This window comes from Papio anubis, chromosome 11 (genome assembly GCF_008728515.1).
Source record: "Papio anubis isolate 15944 chromosome 11, Panubis1.0, whole genome shotgun sequence".
Taxonomy (NCBI): Eukaryota; Metazoa; Chordata; class Mammalia; order Primates; family Cercopithecidae; genus Papio; species Papio anubis.
The window spans coordinates 31,410,533-31,435,830 of NC_044986.1; the positions used below are offsets into that span (position 1 = coordinate 31,410,533).

Genomic DNA, 25,298 nt, shown 5'->3' on the forward strand with positions numbered 1-25,298 from the left:
ATATATCTTTCCAAACTTCGCCAGTATTTCTAGATACATGTATTCCTAGACGTAAAATTGCTGAGGTGAAAGAGTCGGCCATGTTTCGGAAAACTGCTATTGCGATCCACTAGGCCCTCAATAGACATTTCCATTGCGAATTTATTTCTCGCGATGCCTTTCGGGAGTTGTAGTCTTTGCGATGCTTGCTGTGAGTCGTGGTCTGAGCCGGTCTCAGGAAGCGGGCGTGAACTAACCCATTGCACGCCAGGCTTTAGGACCCGGCGGGGCGCGGGGACACGGGAAGGGTCGGGGAGTTCGGGAGCGCGCCCGTGAGCCCGGAGCAGCGGCGGCGTCGGTAGCGTCGGGAGCGAGTGGGCCCGGGAACGGCGTGGGTGGTAGAGGAGGAGCCGCGGGCTCGGTAAGCGGCGGCGGCCCGGCCCGGGTCGGGCCTCGAACCTCACCAACCCTGTGGGTCCTGCCATACTAGGCCTTGGCCCCTAGGCGGTTCTGGGGGCGGGGCTTGCGCTGGCCGAGGGGAAGACGGAGACGCGAGGGGAGAGGGAGGGAGGACGGCTGCTGAGGCTGCGTGTGCGGGTGAGGGCCGGGCCTGGGGGCTGCCGAGCCTAGAGAGAAACGGCTTCGCTCCTCCAGCAGCCTGTCCCTTGGACCACTGGTCCCGGTCGCGTCACTCCCTCTCCCCTATCCCTGCGAGGCCTTCTGGCTTCCCAAGCGCTGACCTTTGACCCCGCCAGCTGCCTCGAGAGACTCCTCTCCGGTTGTTCTTGGTCCTGGGGTGCGGGCGTGGGGCAAGGCACCTCTGAGAATCTCAGGGCTAGAGGAAAGCCGGTTTGTCCGAAGTCTTCAGGTGTCCTGGAAGGGCTCCATTACTGTCCCTCTCCAGGCTCTGACAGGCTTTAACCCACCCTTCACACGGAATCAGTGAAGCTACTGTGTTTTCTTCGGGTTACTCGGCGAGGGCCCAGGAAAGGAACCTGTTCCCAGGAGGGTATAGGGAAGGAACAAGTAGAGAGAAACCTTGCCCCCTGGAGAAGGAGAAGCTGAGGCGTGCTGCCCCTGGCGAATGGGGAAGCAGAAACTTGGGCCAGACCCAAATGTGTGTTACTGGATCATCCACAGTTCTTCCTCTCCAGAAAGTTTCTTTTTTTTTTTTTTCGAGACGGAGTTTTCGCTGTTGTCGCCCAGGCTGGAATGCAATGGCACGATCTCCGCACACCACAACCTCCGCCTCCGGGGTTCAAGCGATTCTCCTGCCCCAGCCTTGCGCCACCACGCCCTGCTAATTTTGTATTTTTGGTAGAGATGGGGTTTCTCCATGTTGGTCACGCTGGTCTTAAACTCCAAACCTCAGGTGATCCGGCCGCTCAGCCTCCCAAAGTGCTGTGATTACAGGCCATTTTATTGTTCGTTTTTTTGAGACGGAGTTTCACTCTTGTTGCCCAGGCTGGAGTGCAGTGGCGTGATCCCGGCTCACTGCTTCCTTCGCCTTCCAGGTTCAAGAGATTCTTTCTCCGTCAGCGTCCCGAGTAGCTGGGATTACAGACGTGAGCCACCACGCCCGGCTAAGTTTTGTATTTTTAGTAGAGATGGGGTTTCGCTGTGTTGGCCAGGCTGGTCTCAAACTTCTGACCTCAGGTGATTCACCTGCTTTGGCCTCCCAAAGTGTTCGGATTACCACCGCGCCCGGCCGGAAAAAGTGAGCTTAGTGAGAGCTTTTTCTTTGCTATCCTTTAGTTACTTTGTACACTAGGGTAAATATGATTTGTGTCCCTGCCCGTAATTTAGCAGGATTGGAATTATTTTGGGTGTGCCTTCAGTTGGATTTGTGTGCACAATAGCTTCTATGTGAAGGCTTTCAGGATATCAGATCACAGTCGAGGGAAAGAGAGATCCCTCTTGTTACGACTGTAAAGGGGGGATACCCATTTCAGTGACTAGAGAAGCCTTTACGGTGTTTTCTTTTTTTTTTTTCTTTTTTTTTTACGGTGTTTTCATTGACTTTCAGGTTTTATAATTTATTGTTCAACTTTTTTTTTTTTTTTTGAAACGGAGTCTTGCTCTGTCGCCCAGGCTGGAATGCAGTGGCATGATCTCGGCTCACTGCAACGTCCCCCTCTCGGATTTAAGCGATTCTTCTGCCTTAGCCTCCTGAGTAGCTGGGACTACAGGCGCGCGCCACGGCGCCCGGCTAATTTTTGTATTTTTAGTAGAGACGGGGTTTCACCATATTGGCCAGACTGGTCTCCAGCTCCTGACCTCGTGATCCGCTCGTCTCGGCCTCCCAAAGTGCTGGGATTACAGGCGTGAGTCACCGTGCCCGGCGGACTTGTTCAACATTTGTATAATTAAAACAATGTGGAAACTCCAAAGTAGTCATTATGAAATTTGGAATTTCACATTGAGCACAGTTTAGGAATCTGTAACATTTGCTGAAAATGGCCAGAAATTGATCCAGGATATAGGAGGGTGAACTGTTTATTCAACACATTTATTGAGCACTTACTATGTAACTGGATTTAGGTTAGAAATTATGAGTATCTTTCCTCAAGGACATCAGAGAAACATATCGATATGAAATTTTTTATTACTTTGTGTTACATAGCCACATAAAGGCATTAGACTGGGCGTGGTGGCTCATGCCTGTAATCCCAGCACTTTGGGGGGCTGAGACGGGTGGATCACGAGGTCAGGAGATCGAGACCATCCTGGCTAACACAGTGAAACCCTGTCTCTACTAAAAATACAAAAAATTAGCTGGGTGTGGTGGTGGGTGCCTGTAGCCCCAGCTACTCGGGAGGCTGAGGCAGGAGAATGGTGTGAACCCAGGAGGCAGGGCTTGCAGTGAGCCGAGCTCGCACCACTGCACTCTAACCTGGGCGACACAGTGAGACTCCGTTTCAAAAAAAAAAAAAAAAAGCATTTATACAGTGTGAAGGGAATACTGCTGTTGCTTGGGAGAGGCAGGGAAATCTTTGCAGGAGGAAGTACTTGAGTTGGGTGTTGAAGGATGAGTAGGAGGTTGCACAAGTAAGAAAAGGCATTTTGACTGGGTCTGGTGGCTTACACCTGTAATCCTAGCACTTTGGGAGGCCTAGGCAGGTAGATTGCCTGAGCCCAGGAGTTTGAGACGAGCCGGCTCAACATGGCGAGACCCCGTCTCTAAAAAAGAAAAATAAAGGCTGGGCGCAGTGGCTCAAGCCTGTAATCCCAGCACTTTGGGAGGCCGAGACGGGCGGATCACGAGGTCAGGAGGTTGAGACCAGCCTGGCTAACACGGTAAAACCCCGTCTCTACTAAAAAAATAACAAAAAACTAGCCGGGCGAGGCAGCGAGCGCCTGTAGTCCCAGCTACTCCGGAGGCTGAGGCAGGAGAATGGTGTAAACCCGGGAGGCAGAGCTTGCAGTGAGCTGAGATCCAGCCACTGCACTCCAGCCTGGGCCACAGAGCCAGACTCCGTCTCAAAAAAAAAAAAAGGCATTTCATTTGGAGAGAACACTACCTGCAAAGCCTTGATGAGGGTGTGAGAGGAAAAAAATTATTTTAAATCTCAGAAATTTGTCCAAAACAAGATGTGTGGTGGGGAAATTGTTAGGAGGTGAGACTGAAAAGAAAATGGGGAGTCATTGAAATTGTTTTTCTCCTTTTTTTTTTTTTTTTTTTTAGCTTCTGAGGAGTTTTTTTAAGTTAGGGAGTGACAGAAATGCAGATTAAAGTAATGAAAAATGAGGCAGTGAGACTGATTAAGAGTTGTTGCAGTTGACAGAGAGTCTGAAGAACGTGTAGCTGTGGGAATGAAGAGGAGGGGATTTTAGAAATACTGTACTTCTGAGATTGATTCAGCTTCTTAGGAAGAGAGTGGGCTAGGATTTCTAATTTCAGAGAGTGGATGTGTGGGGATTTCATTGACAAGATATGGATTAGAAAAAGTAGAGCAAGTTTTTAAAGGTTAGGGTATGGAAAGAGGCATAGGGGATATGGTGTGGTATGCCGAGCTCAGGTTGCTTGTAGGATGTACAGATGGAGACCTTAGTAGGCAGCTGTAAGTGAGAGACCTGGTGAGCTTAATATATTGGCACCAGCTCTGAGTGAAGGCATATATGAAAAAAGTCTTGGGGAAAAAATAATGTTTTTTTTTTGTCTATAGGAAGTAGCAGATTATGCACTTCCTCCACTTAATAATCAGCTTCTCAAGGCAGGGACTGTAACTTAGTAATTTTTTGGTCCCTTTCTGTCTTACACTATGCTTGTGTTATTTATAAGATCTGAATAAGTGTTATTAAAGTAGCAGGAAATCAGTTTACTTTGTAAGATTGCAGGTACCTTTTGGGCTTCCTTTAAGAAGATTATGGGGTCAGGTGAGGTGGCTCACGCCTGTAATCCCAGCACTTTGGGAGGCTGAGACTGGTGGATTGCTTGAGCTCAAGAGTTCAAGACCAGCCTGGGCAAGATAGCAAAACCCTGTCTCTACAAAAAATACAAAAGTTAGCTGGGTGTGGTAGTGTGAGCCTGTAGTCCCAGCTACTCAGGAGGCTGAGGTGGGAGGGTCGTGTGAGCCCAGGAAGTTGAGGCTGCAGTGAGCTGTGATTGTGCTACTGCATTCCAGCTTGGGCAAGGAGGGAAACTGCCTTTCGATTGGGTGGGGGCGGGCGCTGGGAAGAAGATGATTTTGGGACTTTATCTTATAATTTTCATTTTAATTGAGATTGTGTTCATGAGGCTTATATAATTGAACAGGAGAAGAAATGAGAAGATATGAGTGACGGTGTGCTGTGTGAGGAAGTTCAGGGCTGGAGCAGGAGACAGACAGTATTAATTTATAGGAATCTCCTGCTCATTGAGAAGATCTTACCATGAATTTTCATTCTGGGATGTGTCAGAAAATGTGGTTTCCAATCGGAATTTCCTGAAATCCTGTCAATCTGGAACTGGTTCCCCCTTTGGAAGGAGGAATGCATTCCTTCTTGTGTAGGATAACTTGAAAGGGAACCTAAAGTCATGTTTATTTAAATGAATGAGAACTCATCTTCATTGTCCATTTGTAACATTAGGCAAACTCAGTAGATGTTGCTGGGACCAGATTGAATTGTCTTCTGTGAAGCTAGTTGACCTGTAGTAGGTACAGACTGTGGCTGATACCTGGAAAAGTCTTGGTTTTGCCACTTGCCTCTTAGTCTTGGGAAAGTCTCTGAGTTACTTCCACTTTCAGGTATAGGCTGAACACCCATTCTGAGGGGAACATTGTCTAGAGCACACAAGCTACGGACCCTGCCTTGTAGTGGTTCGTGTGCTTCCTTAATCAGTCTGGTTCTGTCCTAGCTTCTAGAAAATAGGGATGATGCTTGTCAGGTGATGTCCTGAGTTGACTGACTTTTCTTTCTTTTTTTCTTTTTTCTTTTTTTTTTTGAGATAGAGTCTCCCGGCCGGGCGCGGTGGCTCAAGCCTGTAATCCCAGCACTTTGGGAGGCTTGAAGCAGGTGGGATCCGCGAGGTCAGGAGATGGGGGCCATCCTGGCTAACGGTGAAACCCGTCTCTACTAAAATACAAAAAATTAGCGGGCTGGTGGCCGAGCCTGTACTCCCAGCTGCGGAGGCTGAGGCAGGAGAGTGGCTTGAACCCGGGCGGGGGCTTGCAGTGAGCTGAGATCCACTGCACTCCAGCCTGGGTGACAGAGCCAGACTCCCGTCTCAAAAAAAAAAAAAAAAAAAAAAAGAGATAGAGTCTCCCTCTGTCGCCCAGGCTGTAGTGCAGTGGCCCGATCTTGGCTCACTGCAACTTCTACCTCCTGGCTTCAAGTGATTCTCCTGCCTCAGCCTCCTGAGTAGCTGGGATTACAGGCCCCCTCCACCACACACCTAAGCTACTTTTGTATTTTAGTAGAATGGTGTTCCTGTGTTAGCCAGGCTGAGGTCTCGAACTCTTGACCTCAGATGATCCCTTCACCTCGGCCTCCCAAAGTGCTGATACTACAGGCATGAGCCACCGCGCCTGGCTGACTTTTCTTTCTTTGTTTTTTTTTTTGAGACAGAGTCTTGCTCTGTCGCCCAAGCTGGAGTACAAGTGGCATAATCTTGGCTCATTGCAACCTCCCTCTCCCGGGTTCAAGTGATTCTCCTGCCTCAGCCTCCTGAGTAGCTGGGATTACAGGTGCTCGCCACCATGTCCAGCTAATTTCTATATTTTTAGTAGAAGCGGGGTTTCACCATGTTGGTCAGGACAGCTTTGAATTCTTAGTCTTAAGTGATCTGCCTGCCTTGGCCTCCGAAAGTGCTGTGATCACAGGTGTGAGCCACTGTGCGTGGCCTCTTTTTTTTTTTTTTTTTTTTGAGATGGAGTCTTGTTCTATCACCCAGGCTGGAGTGCAGTGGTACGATCTCAGCTCAGTGCAACCTCTTCCTCCCAGGTTCAAGCAATTCTCGTGCCTCAGCATTCTGACTGGCTGGGACTACAGGCATGTGCCACCAGGCCGGCTAATTTTTGTATATTTAGTAGAGATGGGGTTTTACCCTGTTGGCCAGGCTGGTCTTGAACTCCCGACCTCAAGTGATCCACCTGCCTTGGCCTCCCAAAGTGTTGGGATTACAGACATGAGCCACCATGTTTGGTGAGTTGATTGACTTTTCTTGGATAAAATGGGAGTGTTGATATTATGGATATCAGTTTGGCGTTTCCATAGAAGTGTTACTTTAACTGAATCTTTTTTTTTTATTTTTTGAGACTGAGTCTTGCTCTATCGCCCAGGCTGGAGTACAGTGGCGCCATCTCAGCTCACTGCAACCACTGCCTTCCAGGTTCAAGCGATTCTCGTGCCTCAGACTCCTGAGTAGCTGGGATTACAGTGAATCCGGTTTTTAATGGTCTAGTTAGCTCCTGATGTTTTGCACTAACAGGACATTCTGATAGGGAGAAGCGCTACCAGAGAGAAAGATTTAATGGCTTTATCACTTACTAGTCGTGTTGCTTTGAGCAAAGTAATATCCTCATTGTAAAAATAGGTTGGGGCTGGGTGCAGTGGCTCATGCCTGTAATTCTAGCACTTTGGGGGGCCTAGGTGGGAGGATTGCTTGAGCCCAGGAGTTCGAGACCAACCCGAGCAACATGGTGAAACTCAATCTTTACAAAAAATATGAAAAGTTAGCCAGGCCTGGTGCCATGTGCCTGTAGTCCCAGCTACCCAGGAGGCTGAGGTCAGAGGATCACTGAGGCTACAGTGAGCCATGATTGTGCCACTGTACTTCAGCCTTGGTGATAGAGACCCTATCTCAAAAAAAAAAAAAAAAAAAAAAAAAAGATGCAGGCCCTACTCTATTTTCTTTCTTTCTTTCTTTTATTTTTTTGGAAACAGAGTCTCACTCTGTCACCCAGGCTGGAGTGCAGTGGTGCAGTCTTGGTTCACTGCAACCTCTGCCTCCTGGGTTCAAGCAATTCTCCTGCCTCAGCCTCCCAAGTAGCTGGGACTACAGGCACTTGCCACGATGCCTGGCTAATTTTTGTATTTTTAGTAGAGACGGGGTTTCTCCATGTGAGCCAGGCTGGTCTGGAACTCCTGACCTCAAGTGATCCGCCTGCCTCAGCCTCCCAAAGTGCTGGGATTACAGGCGTGAGCCACTGTGCTAAGCCCTATTTTTATTTTGGAGATATAGAGTCCTTGGAGTGACTAGCAGTAGAAATTCATTAAAATAGAAAGGGGTTGTTTGCTTGTCTTAGAGCCAGTCTTTTGGGTGGAATTGGGGGAACCTGTCCCATGCTACTGAAAGAAGCTGTGCCAAGGAACCATGTGGAACAGTAGGATGTGATCTAGTAAGTGAGCTAAATACCTGGGGCTTTTAGAAAGGAAGAAAGAATGATGCCCACATTCTTCACAAAGGGAAAAAAAAAGAAAGTGGGAGGCATATTAGGAGATAGCTTGAAGGGCTGGGGCTTGGAGGTAGAAAAACTGCATTCTCGGCCGGGCGCGGTGGCTCAAGCCTGTAATCCCAGCACTTTGGGAGGCCGAGACGGGCGGATCACGAGGTCAGGAGATCGAGACCATCCTGGCTAACACGGTGAAACCCCGTCTCTACTAAAAAAGACAGAAAACTAGCCGGGCGAGGTGGCGGGCGCCTGTAGTCCCAGCTGCTCGGGAGGCTGAGGCAGGAGAATGGCGTGAACCCGGGAGGCGGAGCTTGCAGTGAGCTGAGATCCGGCCACTGCACTCCAGCCTGGGCGGCAGAGGGAGACTCCGCCTCAAAAAAAAAAAGAAAAACTGCATTCTCTTAAGTTCTTATAGTGCTAATGTTTACCTCCAGGTAGTATGGTAGGCCTTGCAGAAAGGCTTAGGGAGCAGGTAACTTTTGCTGAAAGGTTTTTTAAAAAACCCTTGTATCTAGAGGAACTAGGGAATTTTTAGGAGATCAGGACAGGAGACTTACTGGAAAGTCAGGGTAGAAGACTATTTCTGGCTTGATATAAACATGTTCCCTCAGCCGGGCACGGTGGCTCATGCCTGTAATCCCAGCACTTTGGGAGGCCGAGGCAGACGGATCACTTAAGATGAGTTCAAGACCAGCCTGACCAACTTGGTGAAGCCCTGTCTCTAAAAAAAGTACTAAAATAAGCTGGGTGTGGTGGCATGCGCCTCTAGTCCCAGCTACTTGGGAGGCTGAGGCAGGAGAATTGCTGGAACCCAGGAAGCGGAGGTTGCAGTGAGCTGAAATCATGCCATTTCACGACCCTGGGCGACAGAGTGAGACCCTGTCTCAAAATGAAACAAAACAAAAACGTGTTGCCTCCTTTGTGTATTGGGTGAATGGCTCATGGTCAGATAATGGGAATATTTTATTTGACTTCGCCACAAGTCTTGGACAGATAGCTACATAAGACTTTCATCTCCATCACTAAGCATTGTGGATACTATAGTCAGTGTGTCTTGTAGTGATCTTCTTTCACATATGGGGAAATGGGCTACAATCCCAAAGGAAGTGTGATTTAATGCGGGGAGAATGAGATGTGGTAAGGTGAGTGTTGCTTCATGCCTTTTTCAGAGACTGCAGAGGTTTCATTCATTCTTTCAGTATTCTCTGTCTAGATACTCCTTCCTTTTCCAAGTCTGGTTTAAGGCTTGGATGAGTACCTCTCAAACTTTTTTATTTTTTTATTTTTTTTATTTTTTATTTTTTGAGACGGAGTCTCGCTCTGTCACCCAGGCTGGAGTGCAGTGGCCGGATCTCAGCTCACTGCAAGCTCCGCCTCCCGGGTTCACGCCATTCTCCTGCCTCAGCCTCCCGAGTAGCTGGGACTACAGGCGCCTGCCACCTCGCCCGGCTAAGTTTTTTTTTTTGTATTTTTTAGTAGAGACGAGGTTTCACTGTGTTAGCCAGGATGGTCTCGATCTCCTGACCTCGTGATCCGCCCGTCTCGGCCTCCCAAAGTGCTGGGATTACAGGCTTGAGCCACCGCGCCCGGCCAGGGTTTTTTTTTTTTTTTTTTTTTTTGTGTAGACGGAGTCTCGCTCTGTCGCCCAGGCTGGATTGCAGTGGCCCGATTTTTAAGACGGAGTCTTGCTCTGTAGCCCAGGCTGGAGTGCAGCGACGCGATCTCGGCTCACTGCAAGCTCCGCCTCCCGGGTTCACGCCAGTCTCCTGCCTCAGCCTCTCAAGTAGCTGGGACTACCGGCATCCGCCCAGATGCCCGGCTAATTTTTTGTATTTTTAGTAGAGACAGTTTCAGCGTGTTAGCCAGGATGGTCTCCTGACCTCGTGATCCACCCGCCTCGGCCTCCCAGAGTGCTGGGATTACAGGCGTGAGCCACCCCGCCTGGCCGGGGCAAGGTTTTTTAACCTCTTTGCTATTGACATACTGGGCTGGATAATTCTTTGTTGTGCGAGGCTGCCTCGAGTATTGTATGATGTTTAAGAGCATCCCTGGCCTCTACCTAGTAGATGCCAGTAGTACCTCCTCTCCCAATTGTGGCAATCAAAAATGTCTCCAGACATTGACAAATGTCCCCTGAGAGGCAAAATTGCACCAGTTGAGATCACTGATCTGGAGTGATTGTTAAAAATGTAGACCCAAGCTAGGCACTGTGGCTTATTCCTGTAATCCCAGCACTTTGGGAGGCCAAGTGGGCAGATAACTTGAGCTCAGGAGTTTTGAGACCAGCCTGGGCAACATGGTGAAATCCCATTTCTACAAAAAAATGCAAAAATCAGCCAGGCATGGTGGTGCATGCCTGTAGTCCCAGCTACTCGGGAGGCTGAGGTGGGAGGATCACTTGAGCCTGGGATGCAGAGGTTTCAGTGAGTCGAGATCATGCCACTGCACTCTAGCCTGGGTGACAGAGCATGTCTCTCAAAAAAAAAAAAGAAAAAGTTTGGTTCAATAGAAGGGTAGGAAGGCTAAAGAGTTTACATATTTAGGAGGCACCCCAGGAGATTCTGAAATAGGTGATCACAGCTCATCAGTATTAAAACATACTCTCTCCTAAGCTGAGGATTGTAGACTCTTACTTGTTTTCCATTTCTTTTTTCTGTCCTGTTTTATAGTATCTTTCCATTCATTATCAAGTTTTGATGGAGAATTATCCTCAGAGCACTGACTATACTCAATTAAAATAGTGAAAAAAAATAAAAAATCCTCAAAGATAGTGGGAGAGTTTAAAAAAAGTATCAATTAAATCCTGTAGTGGACATTAGGGTGTTTTATCCTTAAAAAATTACCATATTGGATGTATCAATATGTCTATCAACTTGACTAGACACTCGGATTCTTCTCCAGTTTTTCCTTCCAAGTTTTCTGCCATTCCTGTGAATTTGTCTGTTTCTGTTTCACTTTACTATTACCTATATTTACAGACAGATGTATATATCAGACAATTATCTTTTACTTTCTACCATGGCACCTTCACCCACTGACAAACTAGAGTGGTGACTACTCAAGATATCTGGACATTTCATAGTTTGTTCATTAAAGCCAATGAGTACATACTCCCTCTTACTCACGTAGAACCTCTTCACAGATTCTCTGTAGGCCCTCAGCTTTGTTTATGTATAGATGACTCTGCTCCTGCTCATTCCTCTGCTTTTTGAGATACAGTATAGCATAGTGGAGAAGAACAGGAACTCTAATATCAGACTGCCTGGGTTTGAGTCCCTACACTCACTTATCTGGACACGTTTCTTTTCTTTTCTCTCTTTTTTTTTTGAAATAGAGTTTTGCTCGTTGCCCAGGCTGGAGTGCAATGGCGCAATCTCGGCTCACCACAACCTCTGCCTCCCGGGTTCAAGCGATTCTCCTGCTTCAGCCTCCCGAGTAGCTGAGATTACAGGCATGCGCCACCATGCCTGGCTAATTTTGTATTTTTAGTAGAGATGGGTTTCTTTTTTTTTTTTTTTTTTTGAGACGGAGTCTTGGTCTGTCACCGAGGCTGGAGTGCAGTGGCCGGATCTCAGCTCACTGCAAGCTCCTCCTCTCGGGTTCACGCCATTCTCCTGCCTCAGCCTCCCGAGTAGCTGGGACTACAGGCACCCGCCACTTCGCCCGGCTAGTTTTTTGTATTTTTTAGTAGAGACGGGGTTTCACCGTATTAGCCAGGATGGTCTCGATCTCCTGACCTCTTGATCCGCCCGTCTCGGCCTCCCAAAGTGCTGGGATTACAGGCTTGAGCCACCGCGCCCGGCCGAGATGGGGTTTCTCTATGTTAGTCAGGCTGGTCTTGATCTCCTGACCTCAGGTGATCTGCCCGCCTTGGCCTCCCAAAGTGCTGGGATTACAGGTGTGAGCCACCACGCCTGGGCCATCTTTTCTTTTTTCTTTTTCTTTTCTCTCTTTTCTGTCTCTCTTTCTCTCTTTCTTTCTTTTTCTCTCTCCCTCTCTGTCTCTCTTTCTCTTTCTCTCTCTCTTTTTCTTTATTTCTTTTCCAGTTCATGCTTTAGTTTTCTTATTGTAAACTTTCTGAATCATAGGGTCGTTATGAGGATAAAATGAGTTAATATGTATGAAGTATTTAAAACAGTGCCTGGTACATAATAAGAGCTAAATAGACTCTAGTTGTTATTTTATTTTTATTTTTCACTCTTGTAGCCCAGGCTGGGGTGCAATGGTGCAATCTCATCTCACTGCAACCTCCACCACCTGACTTCAAGTGATTCTCCTGCCTCAGCCTCCTAAGTAGCTGGGATTACAGGCATGCACCACCATGCTCCACTAGTTTTGTATTTTTAGTAGAGACGGGATTTCACCATGTTGGCCAGGCTGGTCTTGACCTCTTGACCTCAGGTGACCTGCCTGCCTCAGCCTCCCAGGTGCTGGGATTACAGGTGTGAGCCACCACAACTGGCCTGGTTGTTATTTTAGATAAGTGTCCTGAGTGTTCAAGCCTGGGGGCCCTACTCACCTGTTCTGCATTGTTCTAGTGTTCTGCACTGGTTCTGTTAAATTTTCACATATATGAGAACACACATGTACTTTTTTTTTAGATTAAGGACTATTTTACATAATGTGAAGTATACAACTTAATGATATTTTAACACGTGTACTCATTTTTGTGACCTTCGCTTAGAGATTGAGTACATTTCCGGCACTTCAGAAGGCTTCCTTGTGCTCCTTCCCAATCATCTCCCCACCTCTCCTGTGTCATCATAGATTACTTTTGTCTTTTAAAAACTTCATGTAAATGGAATCATCAGGTTGTACTCTTTTGGTTTGGACGTTTTTCATTACATATTTTATTTTTTTTTTCTGAGACGGAGTTTCACTCTTGTTGCCCAGGCTGGATTGCAATGGCGCAATCTCGGCTTGCCTCAACCTCCGCCTCCTGGGTTCACGTGATTCTCTTGCCTCAGCCTCTGGAGTAGCTGGGATTACAGGAATCACCACCATGCCCGTCTAATTGTTTGTGATTTTATTAGAGACGGAGTTTCTCCATGTTGGTCAGGCTGGTCTTGAACTCCCGACCTCAGGTGATCCGCCTGCCTCAGCCTCCCAAAGTGCTGGGATTACAGGCGTGAGCCACTGCCACTGCGCCTGGCCCTCATTCAGTATTTTCTATGTAACTTATTCACATCGCTTCATGTATCAGTAATGGGCTCTTGTAAATTTCTATATGGTATTCTATTGTATGACTGTATCATAATTGTCCCATTTACTGCTGATGGATATTTGGATTCTTATATATTAAAAAAATTCACAAACACAAAAGACCAACTTTAATAAACTTTACAAAAACATTTCAGAAAAGGAATGTCTATGCTCTGTCTAGGCACGGTGGCATTTCTGTTTCCTGAACAAACCAAGTGCATTCAAATCCTGAGGTCTTTGCACTTGCCATTCCATCTATCTCGAACACTTTTCCCAAGATTTTTAGTTGGCTGATTTCTTCCTGTTATTCCAGATCTTAGCCCAAGTGCCACTTCTTCAAAGAGGCCTACTTTAATCCCAGATGAGAGTAGTTCCCTTTGCAGTTTGTCTTCAGGGCCCTTACCACTGTCTCAGTTTATCTTATTTGTTGTCTGTTTCCCTTCTACTGGAATGAAAATTCTGTGAGAGAAGGGATCTTTTCTGTCTTGCTTACTGCTGTGTTCCTAGTGCCTGTGCCTAAAAGGTACTCAATGCATATTTGTTGGATGAATGAATGAATAAATGTCTGATCTCTACATATGTTTTTTTCCCCCTAAACTATTTACTTGTGTTTCTCTCTTTTTTTTTTCTGAGACAAGGTCTGGCTCTGTTGCCCAGGCTGGATGCAGTGACATTCGCTCACTGCAACCTTTGCCTCCTGGGTGCAAGACATCCTCCTGTTTCAGTGTCCCGAGTATCTGGGATTACAGGCTTCTGCCATCACACCTGGCTACTTTTCATATTTTTAGTAGAGATGGGATTTTGCCATGTTGCCCAGGCTGGTCTCGAACTCCTGAGCTCATGTGATCTGCCCGCCTTGGCTTCCTAAAGTGCTGGAATTACAGGTATGAGCCACCATGCCTGGTGTGCACATTTATTTTTATTCATTTTCCTTCTTTCCCCTTCTTTTCTTTTATTTTCTTCTTTTCCTTCTATACTGGTTGAAATATTTTAGGATGTTTACCTTGGCATCTAGCTATAGCATTGTTTTTGTTTGCCTCAGTGTGAAGAGAGGGTGATACTTGGTGACAGTCCATTACAAATGTGAACGTAAGACTGAGTACAGTGGCTCATGCCTGTAATTCTAGCACTTTGGGAGGCTGAGGCAGGTGGATTGCTTGAGTTTGAAACCAGCCAGGGCAACATGGCAAAATCCTGTCTCTATAAAAAATACAAAAATTAGCTGGTTGTGGTGGGGTGGCGTGTACCTATAGTTCTAGCTACTTGGGAGGCTGAAGCGGGAGGATGGCTTGCGCCCAGGAGGTGGAGGTTGCAGTAAGCTCAGATCAGGTCACTGCATCCAGTCCGAACAACAGAGACAGACTCTGTCTCATTGAAAAAAAAAAAAAAAAAAGCTGGGCGTGGTAGCTCATGCCTGTAATCCCAGCACTTTGGGAGGCCGAGGCGGGCAGATCACGAGGTCAGAAGATTGAGACCATCCTGGCTAACATGGTGAAACCCTGTCTCTACTAAAAATACAAAAAAGCCTGTAATCCCAGCACTTTGGGAGGCCGAGACGGGCGGATCATGAGGTCAGGAGATCGAGACCATCCTGGCTAATACGGTGAAACCCCGTCTCTACTAAAAAATACAAAAAACTAGCCGGGCGAAGTGGCGGGTGCCTGTAGTCCCAGCTACTCGGGAGGCTGAGGCAGGAGAATGGCGTGAACCCGAGAGGAGGAGCTTGCAGTGAGCTGAGATCCGGCCACTGCACTCCAGCCTGGGTGACAGAGCAAGACTCCATCTCAAAAAAAAAATATATATATATATTAGCCGGGCGTGGTGGCAGGTGTCTGTAGTCCCAGCTACTCAGGAGGCTGATTCAGGAGAATGGTGTGAACCTGGGAGGCGGAGCTTGCAGTGAGCCAAGATTGCGCCACTGCACTCCAGCCTGGGCGATGGAGCAAGACTCCGTCTCAAAAAAAAAAAAAAAAAAGTTAACCTAGAACCCTAGAACTCTGGACTGTTAAATTTGAAAATGCACAGGGAGTGTTCCTTTGCTTCCTTCTACAGATTGGCAAATTGAGGCCCAGGAAAGGAAAAATAAAATTAGCATTATAGAATGATTGTATAAGACTTGGAACTAAAACTTAAGGTTTTTTTTTTTTTTTAAGATGGAATTTCACTCTTGTTGTCCAGGTTAGAATTTCACTCTTGTTGTCCAGGAATTTCACTCTTGTTGTCCAGGTAGTGAGCACAATCTCAGCTCACTGCAACCTCCGTCTCTTGGGTTCAAGCGATTTCTCTGCCTCAGCCTGCCAAGTAGTTGGGATTACAGGCATGCGCCACCACACTTGGCTAATTTTGTATTTTTAGTAGAGATGGGGTTTCACCATGTTGGTCAGACTGGTCTCCAACTCCTTACTTTAGGTGATCCCTATGCCTCGGCCTCCCAAAGTGGTGGGATTACAGCCGTGAGCCATCATGCCCTGCCAAACCTAAGGCTTTTGATAGATTAACTGTGGTAACTCTGGAAATTAGGGTGAATTTCTATTAACTTCATTTTTTGGTACTAGAGTTGGCACTAGGCTCAAGAAGACAGTAAAATAAATGAATAACCAACTAGCTAAGTATAACTGGCATTCCTTGCTTATTAGACAGTTGAAGAATTTGGCTTTAGGTTTTAAAATCTTTTTTTTTTTTTTTTTGAGACGGAGTCTCGCTCTGTGGCCCAGGCTGGAGTGCAGTGGCTGGATCTCAGCTCACTGCAAGCTCCGCCTCCTGGGTTTACGCCATTCTCCTGCCTCAGCCTCCCGAGTAGCTGGGACTACAGGTGCCCGCCACCTCGCCCGGCTAGTTTTTTGTATTTTTTTCAGTAGAGACGGGGTTTCACCGTGTTAGCCAGGATGGTCTCGATCTCCTGACCTCGTGATCCGCCCGTCTCGGCCTCCCAAAGTGCTGGGATTACAGGCTTGAGCCACTGCGCCTGGCCTAGGTTTTAAAATCTTAACATTTGGCCACTTCATCCTGCAAGGATGTGAAATCATGTGCATTTAAGAAGTATGTGGCTGGATTGCTTAAGATACAGATCTCCTCCGACCCCTCCCTCCCAACCCCCAAGACACAGATCTTAAAAAGTTGTATCACACCTGTAATCTCAGTACTTTGGGAGACAGAGGCAGGCAGATTTGAGGTCAGGCGTTCAAGACCAGCTTGGCCAACATGGTGAAACCCTGTCTCTACTAAAAATACAAAAATTAGGCCGGGCGCGGTGGCTCACGCCTGTAATCCTAGCACTTTGGGAGGCTCAGGCGGGTGGATTACGAGGTCAAAGGATCGAGACCATCTGGCTAACATGGTGAAACCCTGTCTCTACTAAAAATACAAAAAAAGTGTTCGGGTGTGGTGTTGGGCGCCTGTAGTCCCAGCTACTTGGGAGGCTGAGGCAGGAGAGTGGCGTGAACCTGAGAGGCAGAGCTTGCAGTGAGCTGAGATGGTGCCGCTGCACTCCAGCCTGGGCGACAGAGCGAGACTCCGTCTCAAAAAAAAAAAAAAAAAAATTAGCTGGGTGTGGTAGCGCACACCTGTGGTCCCAGCTACTCACAAGGCTGAGGCACGAGAATCACTTAAACCCAGGAGGCGGAGGTTGCAGTGAGCCGAGATTGCACCACTGCACTCCAGCCTGGGTGACACAGTGAGACTCTGTCTCAAAAAACAAAAAAAAGTTATATGACTTGGATCTTCCAGAGAGAAGTTGGCAGCAGCTCATGTGGCTAACAGTCTTTCAGGTTTAGGAATAAAAGCCTTCATTGATTTACCATTCAGTTGAGGGGATTTGAAACCATTTGTAAGTTTGATAGTAGGTGAAATTAGTATTGAAAAGTTGCCTGATTCTTTTTTTTTTGAGACAGAGTCTTGCACTGTCGCCCACGCTGGAGTGCAGTGGCACGATCTCAGCTCACTGCAAGCTCCGCCTCCTGGGTTCACGCCATTCTCCTGCCTCAGCCTCCCGAGTAGCTGGGACTACAGGCGCCTGCCACCATGCCCGGCTAATTTTTTGTATTTTGTTTAGTAGAGACGGGGTTTCACCGTGTTAGCCAGGATGGTCTCGATCTCCTGACCTTGTGATCTGCCTGCCTCGGCCTCTCAAAGTGCTGGGATTACAGGTGCCTGATTCTCTTTTTACAGTTTGTCTATGTCTTATTTCTGAGACGGTCTTAAAGCCTAAACTGACATTTCTGTGGTATTACTGTGCCTTTGCTGTGTTTGCTTCTTTACCAGAAGGATTTAAAAGCTTGGATCAACAGAGGTCATAGCATAGTCATAGAATATTTTTTTTTCTCCCTTATTATCCCATAGCATTTTCTTTGTATTTCTACTCTATAAATTTCTCATGATTTGCTTTGCACTATGGGTTTTTATGTGTCTGTCTCTGCCAGTAGATTATGAGCTCCCAGAGAATCAGGTCTGGAGTTTCCCCTCTTTAATCTTATAATGCCTGAACTAGGGCTTTAGGTGCTTTTTATATATTTGTGATATTTCAGTGATGCTGAGAGAATCATTAGATAATAGTCTGGTTCAATCCTCTTGTTTTACTTGTGAGGAAACTGAGAGGCACAATGACTTGTCTATGTCACCGAGTTGGTTGGGAGACCTGTGTTCTAGTCTCATTTCTGCTGGTTGCTTGTTCCATTATGCCTTGCAGCTTCTCAGCTGATGCTGGTTCTCTCCTCTGGGTAGGAGGGGGATGGTTGTGAAATAGGAAAAAAGTGCTTGAGAATGTACAGATTATATTCACATTACTGATGTGCTGCAACTTTCTGCTCTACCAATCAGATATTTTACTTTTTCTTAGAGATGGAGTTTCCCTCTTGTTGCCCAGGCTGGAGTGCAGTGACGCGATCTCAGCTCACTGCAACCTCTACCTCCCACGTTCAAGCGATTCTCCTACCTCAGCCTCCTGAGTGGCTGGGATTACAGGCATGCACCACCATGCTTGGCTAATTTTGTATTTTTAGCAGAGACGGGGTTTCTCCATGTTGGTCAGGCTGATCTCGAACTCCCAACCTCAGGTGATCCACCCGTCTTGGCCTCCCAAAGTGTTGGGATTACAGGCGTGAGCCACTGCGCCCGGCCGATATTTTTTTACTTTCAAAGTTAGGAGCATAGGCTTAATTTCTGAGACCCAGAGCAAAAGTTTTGTTGGAGTTCTATAGTTTTCCCAGTCTGCCACCTTAGAAACTCCCTGGGTAGGCGTGCTGGCAGGAGGAGAAGACTTTATGTTGTCAGTTTCCAGTCACATTTCAGGCAGCTTGGGTGGTAAATTCCAGTTGCCTGTGATGACAGAGAGTAATGAGTTGAGGCCTTGGCTGATTTTCCTGCTGCTCCAGATGGAAGGAGAATGATGAAAATAATTTAATTTCTTAGGAAATTTGGTAGTTTGGATTGGAATTGTTTTTCCCTCCTCTCCTGTTCCCTTTGCTTATTAGAAAGTGTTGATTCTGAAATAGAGAAAGTGAGTTTATTAGATTTGGGGTGGACATTGATTAGCTGTAACCCAATTATAAATCCTCAGAAGGGGATATTTGTAAACATGTACTTTTCATGTCTGAGAACTTGTGGTTTCCACTCTTCCTGCTAATCAACTGGTTGAAGCTGAGCACAGGCAGGATCCATATCCATTAAGTTTAGAATTGCATTGCTTTTGGTTTATTCTAATAGGAATCTCTTGATTTCCAATTTATTTTTCCTGAATAAGGACATTTTCCTCTTGACAACATATTTAAAAAGACACAAGAAAGTTTTGAATGGAGGCTGTATTTCATGCTTTAAGGAAAAGCCATGATCAATATAATGTTAATTGCCCCAAATAGTTTTCTCTTTTTGTTATTGTTACTGTTTTTTTCATCAGTTCCCTCTGGACTATAACAGAATTTGAGGGCTAAGTTAAGCCTCGATAGAGATAGGTCCTAGTAAAATTTTAGGTCAGGCTGGGGGCGGTGGCTCACACCTGTAATCCCAGCACTTTGGGAGCCTGAGTTAGGCAGATCACGAGGTCAGGAGTTCGAGAGCTGCCTGGCCAACATGGTGAAACCCTGTCTCTACTAAAGATACAAAAAATTAGCCAGGCGTGGTAGTATGCCCCTGTAATCCCAGCTACTCAGGAGGCTGAGGCAGGAGAATCACTTGAACCCGGGAGGCGGAGGTTTCACTGAGCTGAGATCACACCATTGTACTCCAGCCAGGGTGACAGGACAAGACTACATCTCAAAAAAAAAAAAAAAAAAGTCTAAAAATAAAATAAAAATATCTAGTTGGTGAAGTTTCCTGTGCTTTAGTGTATGCTCAAAGATGAATCTCCTCTTTTGGCTATATGTGTTAGAGAAGGACAATGTCTAAGATACAATCTTTTGTACTATTGGATGCATCTCTTCCTTAAACAAAATTTTGATTTTGATCAGAAAGATAGTGCATATTTTCCAAAAGTCATTGATCAAAAGTAGGTCTGCTGTGTTGGATTTGTCTGGAAGTAAAATCTGGCCCCTCCCTATCCCACATACTTGTCATTGGATGAGACTAAGTTTCATATCTAGAGCACAGGATTTAAAGGAAAGAGAGGAACTTTGTTAATAATGAAAAGAACCTGGGAGGTGAAGGGAATATGTGTAAATTCTCAGTGAAGACCTGTGGGATTTCAGGTTCTCCATTGAAAAAAAAAAATTGAGAATTCCTTAAAGCAAGATGGGAACACTTGGGCATGATTCATGGAACTACTTTTATATAGAATTGAAAAGTACATTGGAGTTTGATCTGCAGTAGTATTTTTTATATATATATATACACACACAATTAAATTTGAAAGTAGTATATTACTCTATTCAGTTATTTTGAAATCAGATTTTTTTGGCCTCTTGGCTGCTATTTTCTGCCTTGGGTTTCTTTCCAGAGGAATTTAGATCTAAAGACAGTCAAGTGCAGTGTGATTTATGAGGCAGTGAAGGCCAAGTACTTTGCAGTGACGAGGACCTACTTACTTTGGGGAAATCAATGAAGCACATCAATCTGCAGCACACTTCCTGCCTTAATGGTCCAGCTCGATCAATATTTGAAATTTGGCCGGGCGCGGTGGCTCAACCCTGTAATCCCAGCACTTTGGGAGGCCGAGGCGGGTGGATCACGAGGTCAGGAGATCGAGACCATCCTGGCTAACATGGTGAAACCCCGTCTCTACTAAAAAAATACAAAAAAAAAACTAGCCGGGCGTGGTGGCGGGCGCCTGTAGTCCCAGCTACTCGGAGGCTGAGGCAGGAGAATGGCGTAAACCCGGGAGGCGGAGCTTGTAGTGAGCCGAGATCGCGCCACTGCACTCCAGCCTGGGTGACACAGCGAGACTCCGTCTCAAAAAAAAAAAAAAAAAAAAAAAAAAAAAGAAATTTAACTTCACCATCAGTCTGTGGGCAGTGTGTGCTTTGCAGCCTTCCTTCCATCAACCTCAAATATATGGCCAGACCTATTACAGATGGAGCGAGTTACACCTTTGTGTTTGGTTTTGGATCTGCTTTAAGCCTTGTCCACTGGCACATTTTAAGGATGTAAAATGTGTTGTGCTGGCCGGGCGCGGTGGCTCAAGCCTGTAATCCCAGCACTTTGGGAGGCCGAGACGGGCGGATCACGAGGTCAGGAGATCGAGACCATCCTGGCTAACACGGTGAAACCCCTTCTCTACTAAAAAGTACAAAAAACTAGCCGGGCGAGGTGGCGGGCGCCTGTAGTCCCAGCTACTCCGGAGGCTGAGGCAGGAGAATGGCTTAAACCCGGGAGGCGGAGCTTGCAGTGAGCTGAGATCCGGCCACTGCACTCCAGCCTGGGCGACAGAGCCAGACTCCGTCTCAAAAAAAAAAAAAATGTGTTGTGCTGTTGGCCAAGTAATGATTTAAACCTTGGCATTAGCTAGTCAGGGAGGAGAGTGTTGGACAGATGTACAAGCTCTGTAGCATGGATGTTTATCAGTTATTTTTCCTAAACATTTTCTCATTAAGTGGTATGTCAGTGACTCCAGCACCTTGGAGAGCATTCTGCCACTGACTGGCTTTCTTTTCTTTTCTAAGACTTACTTTTTTTAGAGCTGTTTTTAGGTTCACAGCAAAATTGAAAGGAGAGGGCAGAAATATCCCGTATGTCTGCTTCCTTCACATATGCACTGCCTCCTCTGTTAACAGCATCCCCTACTAGAGTGGCATTTGTTATAAATGATGAACTTGCATTCATATATTGTTACCACCCAAAGTCCACAGTTTACGTTATAGTTCACTCTTGGTGTTGTATATTCTGTGGGCTTGGACAAATGTATGACATATATCAGCCATTTATATTATCATACTGAGTATTTTCACTATTCTAAAATGTGACTTTCCACAGATTCTCTAACCATGGCACAGGTAGAGAAACGTGGGGGTTTGCTCCGGAAATCTTCAGCCTCCAAAAAACCACTGAAGGAAAAAGTGGTGCTGATGTATGATGAGATCTTCATGGTAAGGCCTGCAGCCCTGTTGTGTACAGCTTGACTCTTTAGTTTCTTAGTTCAAAATGAGAAATACCCTTACCTCTGCCTGCTACCTTCAGGTTCCTTGGGGGATGTGGGAGGGAGGAGAGAAAGAGGGTTTGAGGGCAAAAATGAAAGCTCTCAGAGTAGAGATTATAATCATGTATTAATTAACATAGGTTGTTATTGTGTTGTCCTTAGAGGTTGTTGCCATGAGCCAGGTAAAACAATTGAAAGGAGGGAGGAAGGCTGGGGAAGCTCCTTTTCTGAATATTTTAAAGAAAGACTTGCTCTCCTTGTGATCTAACTTAGGACTCTCTTATCCTAGATGTCCCATGAAGTTTCTTTTGGACCTAGAATTCTATAATTCAGATACTTTTAAAGGATACATTATTATATTCCATCTCAAGTTGTTGGTAAATGAAATAATTACTTAGGACTATCTCATTCTCCAGCTATATGGGATAACTGAGGAATTATTAGCAATTGGGTTGGAGATTTCTTTGGGTCTTCAGAACTGATTGAACATGGTCCAAGCCTATATTGTAAAATATACCCTATCGGGCTGGGTGCGGTAGCTCACGCCTGTAATCCCAGCACTTTGGGAGGCTGAGGCGGGTGGATCACAAGGTCAAAGTTCGAGACCAGCCTGACCAACATGGTGAGACCCCGTTTCTACTAAAAATACAAAAATTAGCCGGGCATGGTGGTGCACTTCTGTAATCCCAGCTATTCGGGAGGCTGAGGCACAAGAATCTCTTGAAGCCGGGAGGCGGATGTTGCAGTGAGCTGAGATTGTGCCACTGCACTCCAACCTGGGCAACAGAGTGAGACCCCATCTCAAAAAAAAAAATACCCTATGAGGGAAGATTAATTAGATATGCTACAGGGGTACCTGCCTTCTGAAATTCTGGTCATAAGTAGTATGCATAAAGTAGAATAATACTTACAAAAAGAATTATTGGCTGGGTCTGGTGGCTCATGCCTGTAATCCTAGCACTTTGGGAGGCTGAGTGGGTGGATCTCTTGAGCCCTGTTGCCCAGGCTGGTTCAAGACCAGCCTGGACAACATGGCAAAACCTCCTCTCTACAAAAAAAAATACAAAAATTATCCAGGTGTGGTGGTGTGTGCCTGTAGTCCCAGCTCCTTGGGAGGCTGAAATGGGAGGATTGCTTAAGCCCAGGAGGTCAAGGCTACTGTGAGCCATGATCACGCCACTGCATTCCAGCCTGGGCAAGAGAGTGAGACCCTATGTCAAAAGAAAAGAAAAGAAAAGAAAAGACCATGTATTGGGTTTCTACTATGTGCCTGGAGTATTCTAAATGTATCACTAAATATAGAGGAGTTCTAATTCTGACTGGAATTCTGTGAGGGCACTGGTAGTACCCTCATTTAACAGATGAAGTTATTTGAGATCTCTGCTGGAAGGTGATGGAGCTGTGATTTGAACCCTGGTGCCTGACTCCAAAGCCATGGCTCAGAATAAATAATTCAGTCCACTAAAATACCTAACTTTGGCAAGCCTTGGAAACAGAGTGCAGAAGATTAATACAGATTGCTCAGGCCAGTACAAGCAACTATACAGAGAAAATAAGTAGGTGCTAGGATCCTATTAGGATTCTTTTGGCCAGGAGTGGTGTCTCATGCCTGTAATTCCAGCACTTTGGGAGGCCGAGGCAGGCGAATCACAAGGTCAGGAGATTGAGACCATCCTGGCTAACACGGTGAAACCACGTCTCTACTAAAGATACAAAAAATTAACTGGGTGTGGTGGCGGGCGCCTGTAGTCCCAGCTACTGGGGAGGCTAAGGCAGGAGAATGGCATGAACACGGGAGGTGGAGCTTGAAGTGAGCCGAGATCAGGCCACTGCACTCCAGCCTGGCGGACAGAGTGAGACTCGTCTCAAAAAAAAAAAAAAAAAAAAAAAAAGGATTCTTTCTTTGTTATGCAAGCTTGGTGTATACAACTCCTGATTTAGTGAGCTTTGGGGATAGGAAGTGCCAGTTCCATGAATTCCCTGAGTTTCATTTGTAGGCAATACAATGATATTATAGAAGTGTTAGGGTCAAACTGTGACCCCTGCTAGGAAGCAGGACTTGAGAGAAAGTGATAGATAGAATACATTAAGTGGCTGGGTGTGGTAGCTCACACCTGTAGCCCCAGCTATCCAGGGAGGCTGAGGTGCATGGATTGCTTGAGGCCAGGAGTTTGAGACCATCTCTGGCAACATATCGAGACCCCCATCTCTAACAACAAAATTAGGTGGGTGTAGTAGTATGCATCTGTAGTTCTAGCTAGTACCAGCTACTCCTAGCTACTATAGGAGGCTGAGGTGAGAGGATCCCTTGAGCACAGGAGTTCAAGGCAGCAACTAGCTATAATTGCACCATTGCACCCAGCCTGGGTGACAGAGTGAGAACTTGTCTCTAAAATAAGTAAATAAATAATATTTTATTTATTTTGGACCAATAACTAATTTTAAAAAAAGAATTCACTAAATGAGGACATTGTGAGAAGGCCAGAGATACTGCTTCTTTATGCCATTCTCAATTAAAAATCCAGAAGAAGCTAGGCGTGGTGGCTCACACCTGTAATCCCAGCAGTCTGTGAGGCCACGGGGGGCAGATCACATGAGGTCAGGTGTTTGAGACCAGCTGACCAAGATGGTGAAACCCCATCTCTACTAAAAATGCAAAAATTATCTGGGTGTGGTGATACATGCCTGTAATCCCAGCTATTTATGTGAATCTGAGGCAGGAGAATTTCTTGCACCCAGGAGGCAGAGGTTGCAGTGAGCTGAGATCATGCCATTGCACTCCAGCCTCGGTGACAGAGCAAGACTCCATCTCAAAAAAAAAAAAAGGAAAACAAAATCCAGAAGAGATTATTAATATTTTATTATTAGATCAGGACTTAACTACTGATGACATTAGTTACTGGTAGTAATTTTATGCTGTTTTATTTTAATTAATAATCAATTATTTATTCATTTATTTTGAGATGGTGTCTTGCTCTGTTGCCCAGGCTGGAGAGCAGTGGCATGATCTTGGCTCACTGCAGCTTCCACCTCCTGGGTTCAAGCAGTTCTCCTGCCTTAGCCTCCCAAGTAATTGGAATTACAGGTGCATGCCACCATGCCTGGCTAATTTTTGTTTTGTTTTGTTTCTTTTTTGAGACTGTCTCTCGCTCTGTTGCCCAGACTGGAGTGCAGTGGCACGATCATGGCTCACTGCAACCTCCACCTCCCGGGTTCAAGCAATTCTCCCGCCTCCTGAATAGCTGGGACTACAGGCACCTGCCACCACACCTGGCTGATTTTTTGTGTTTTTTATTTCACTGTGTTAGCCAGGATGGCCTCAATCTCCTAACCTCATGATCCGGACGTCTCGGCCTTGGCCTCCCAAAGTGGTGGGATTACAGGCGTGAGCCACTGTGCCCAGCCATTTTTGTATTTTTAGTAGAGATGGGGTTTCACCATGTTGGCCAGGTTGTTCTTGAACTCTTGACCTCAGGTGACCCACCTGCCTCAGCCCTACAAAGTGTTGATATTGTAGGCGTGAGCCACTGTGCCTGGCCTATTCACTTATTTATTTTTATTTTTTATTTATATATTTTTGTTTTTGAGATGGAGTTTTGCTCTTGTTGCCCAGGGTGGAGTGCAATGGCGTGATCTCAGCTCTCCGTACCCTCTGCCTCCTGGGTTCAAGCGATTCTGCCTCA

The 25,298-nt window shown here is 46.1% G+C and overlaps 1 protein-coding gene across 9 annotated transcripts in view; it reads left to right on the forward strand.

Moving 5' to 3' along the window:
- The first annotated feature begins 290 nt into the window (after positions 1-290).
- ARMH3 (armadillo like helical domain containing 3) overlaps positions 291-25,298 on the forward strand; it is a 223,943-nt gene continuing 198,935 nt past the window's right edge. For 8 of the 9 annotated variants that reach the window (XR_651912.4, XM_009215222.4, XM_009215224.4 and 5 more), the window contains exons 1-2: positions 291-400; positions 21,453-21,565. Coding sequence is in view for 7 of the 9 variants with exons in the window: in XM_009215222.4 (XP_009213486.1) it covers positions 21,464-21,565 (102 nt within the window). In the remaining 2 variants the exon portion in view is untranslated. The remainder of the gene's footprint in view (positions 401-21,452; positions 21,566-25,298) is intronic. The other variant, XM_017944253.3, reaches the window with a different exon arrangement.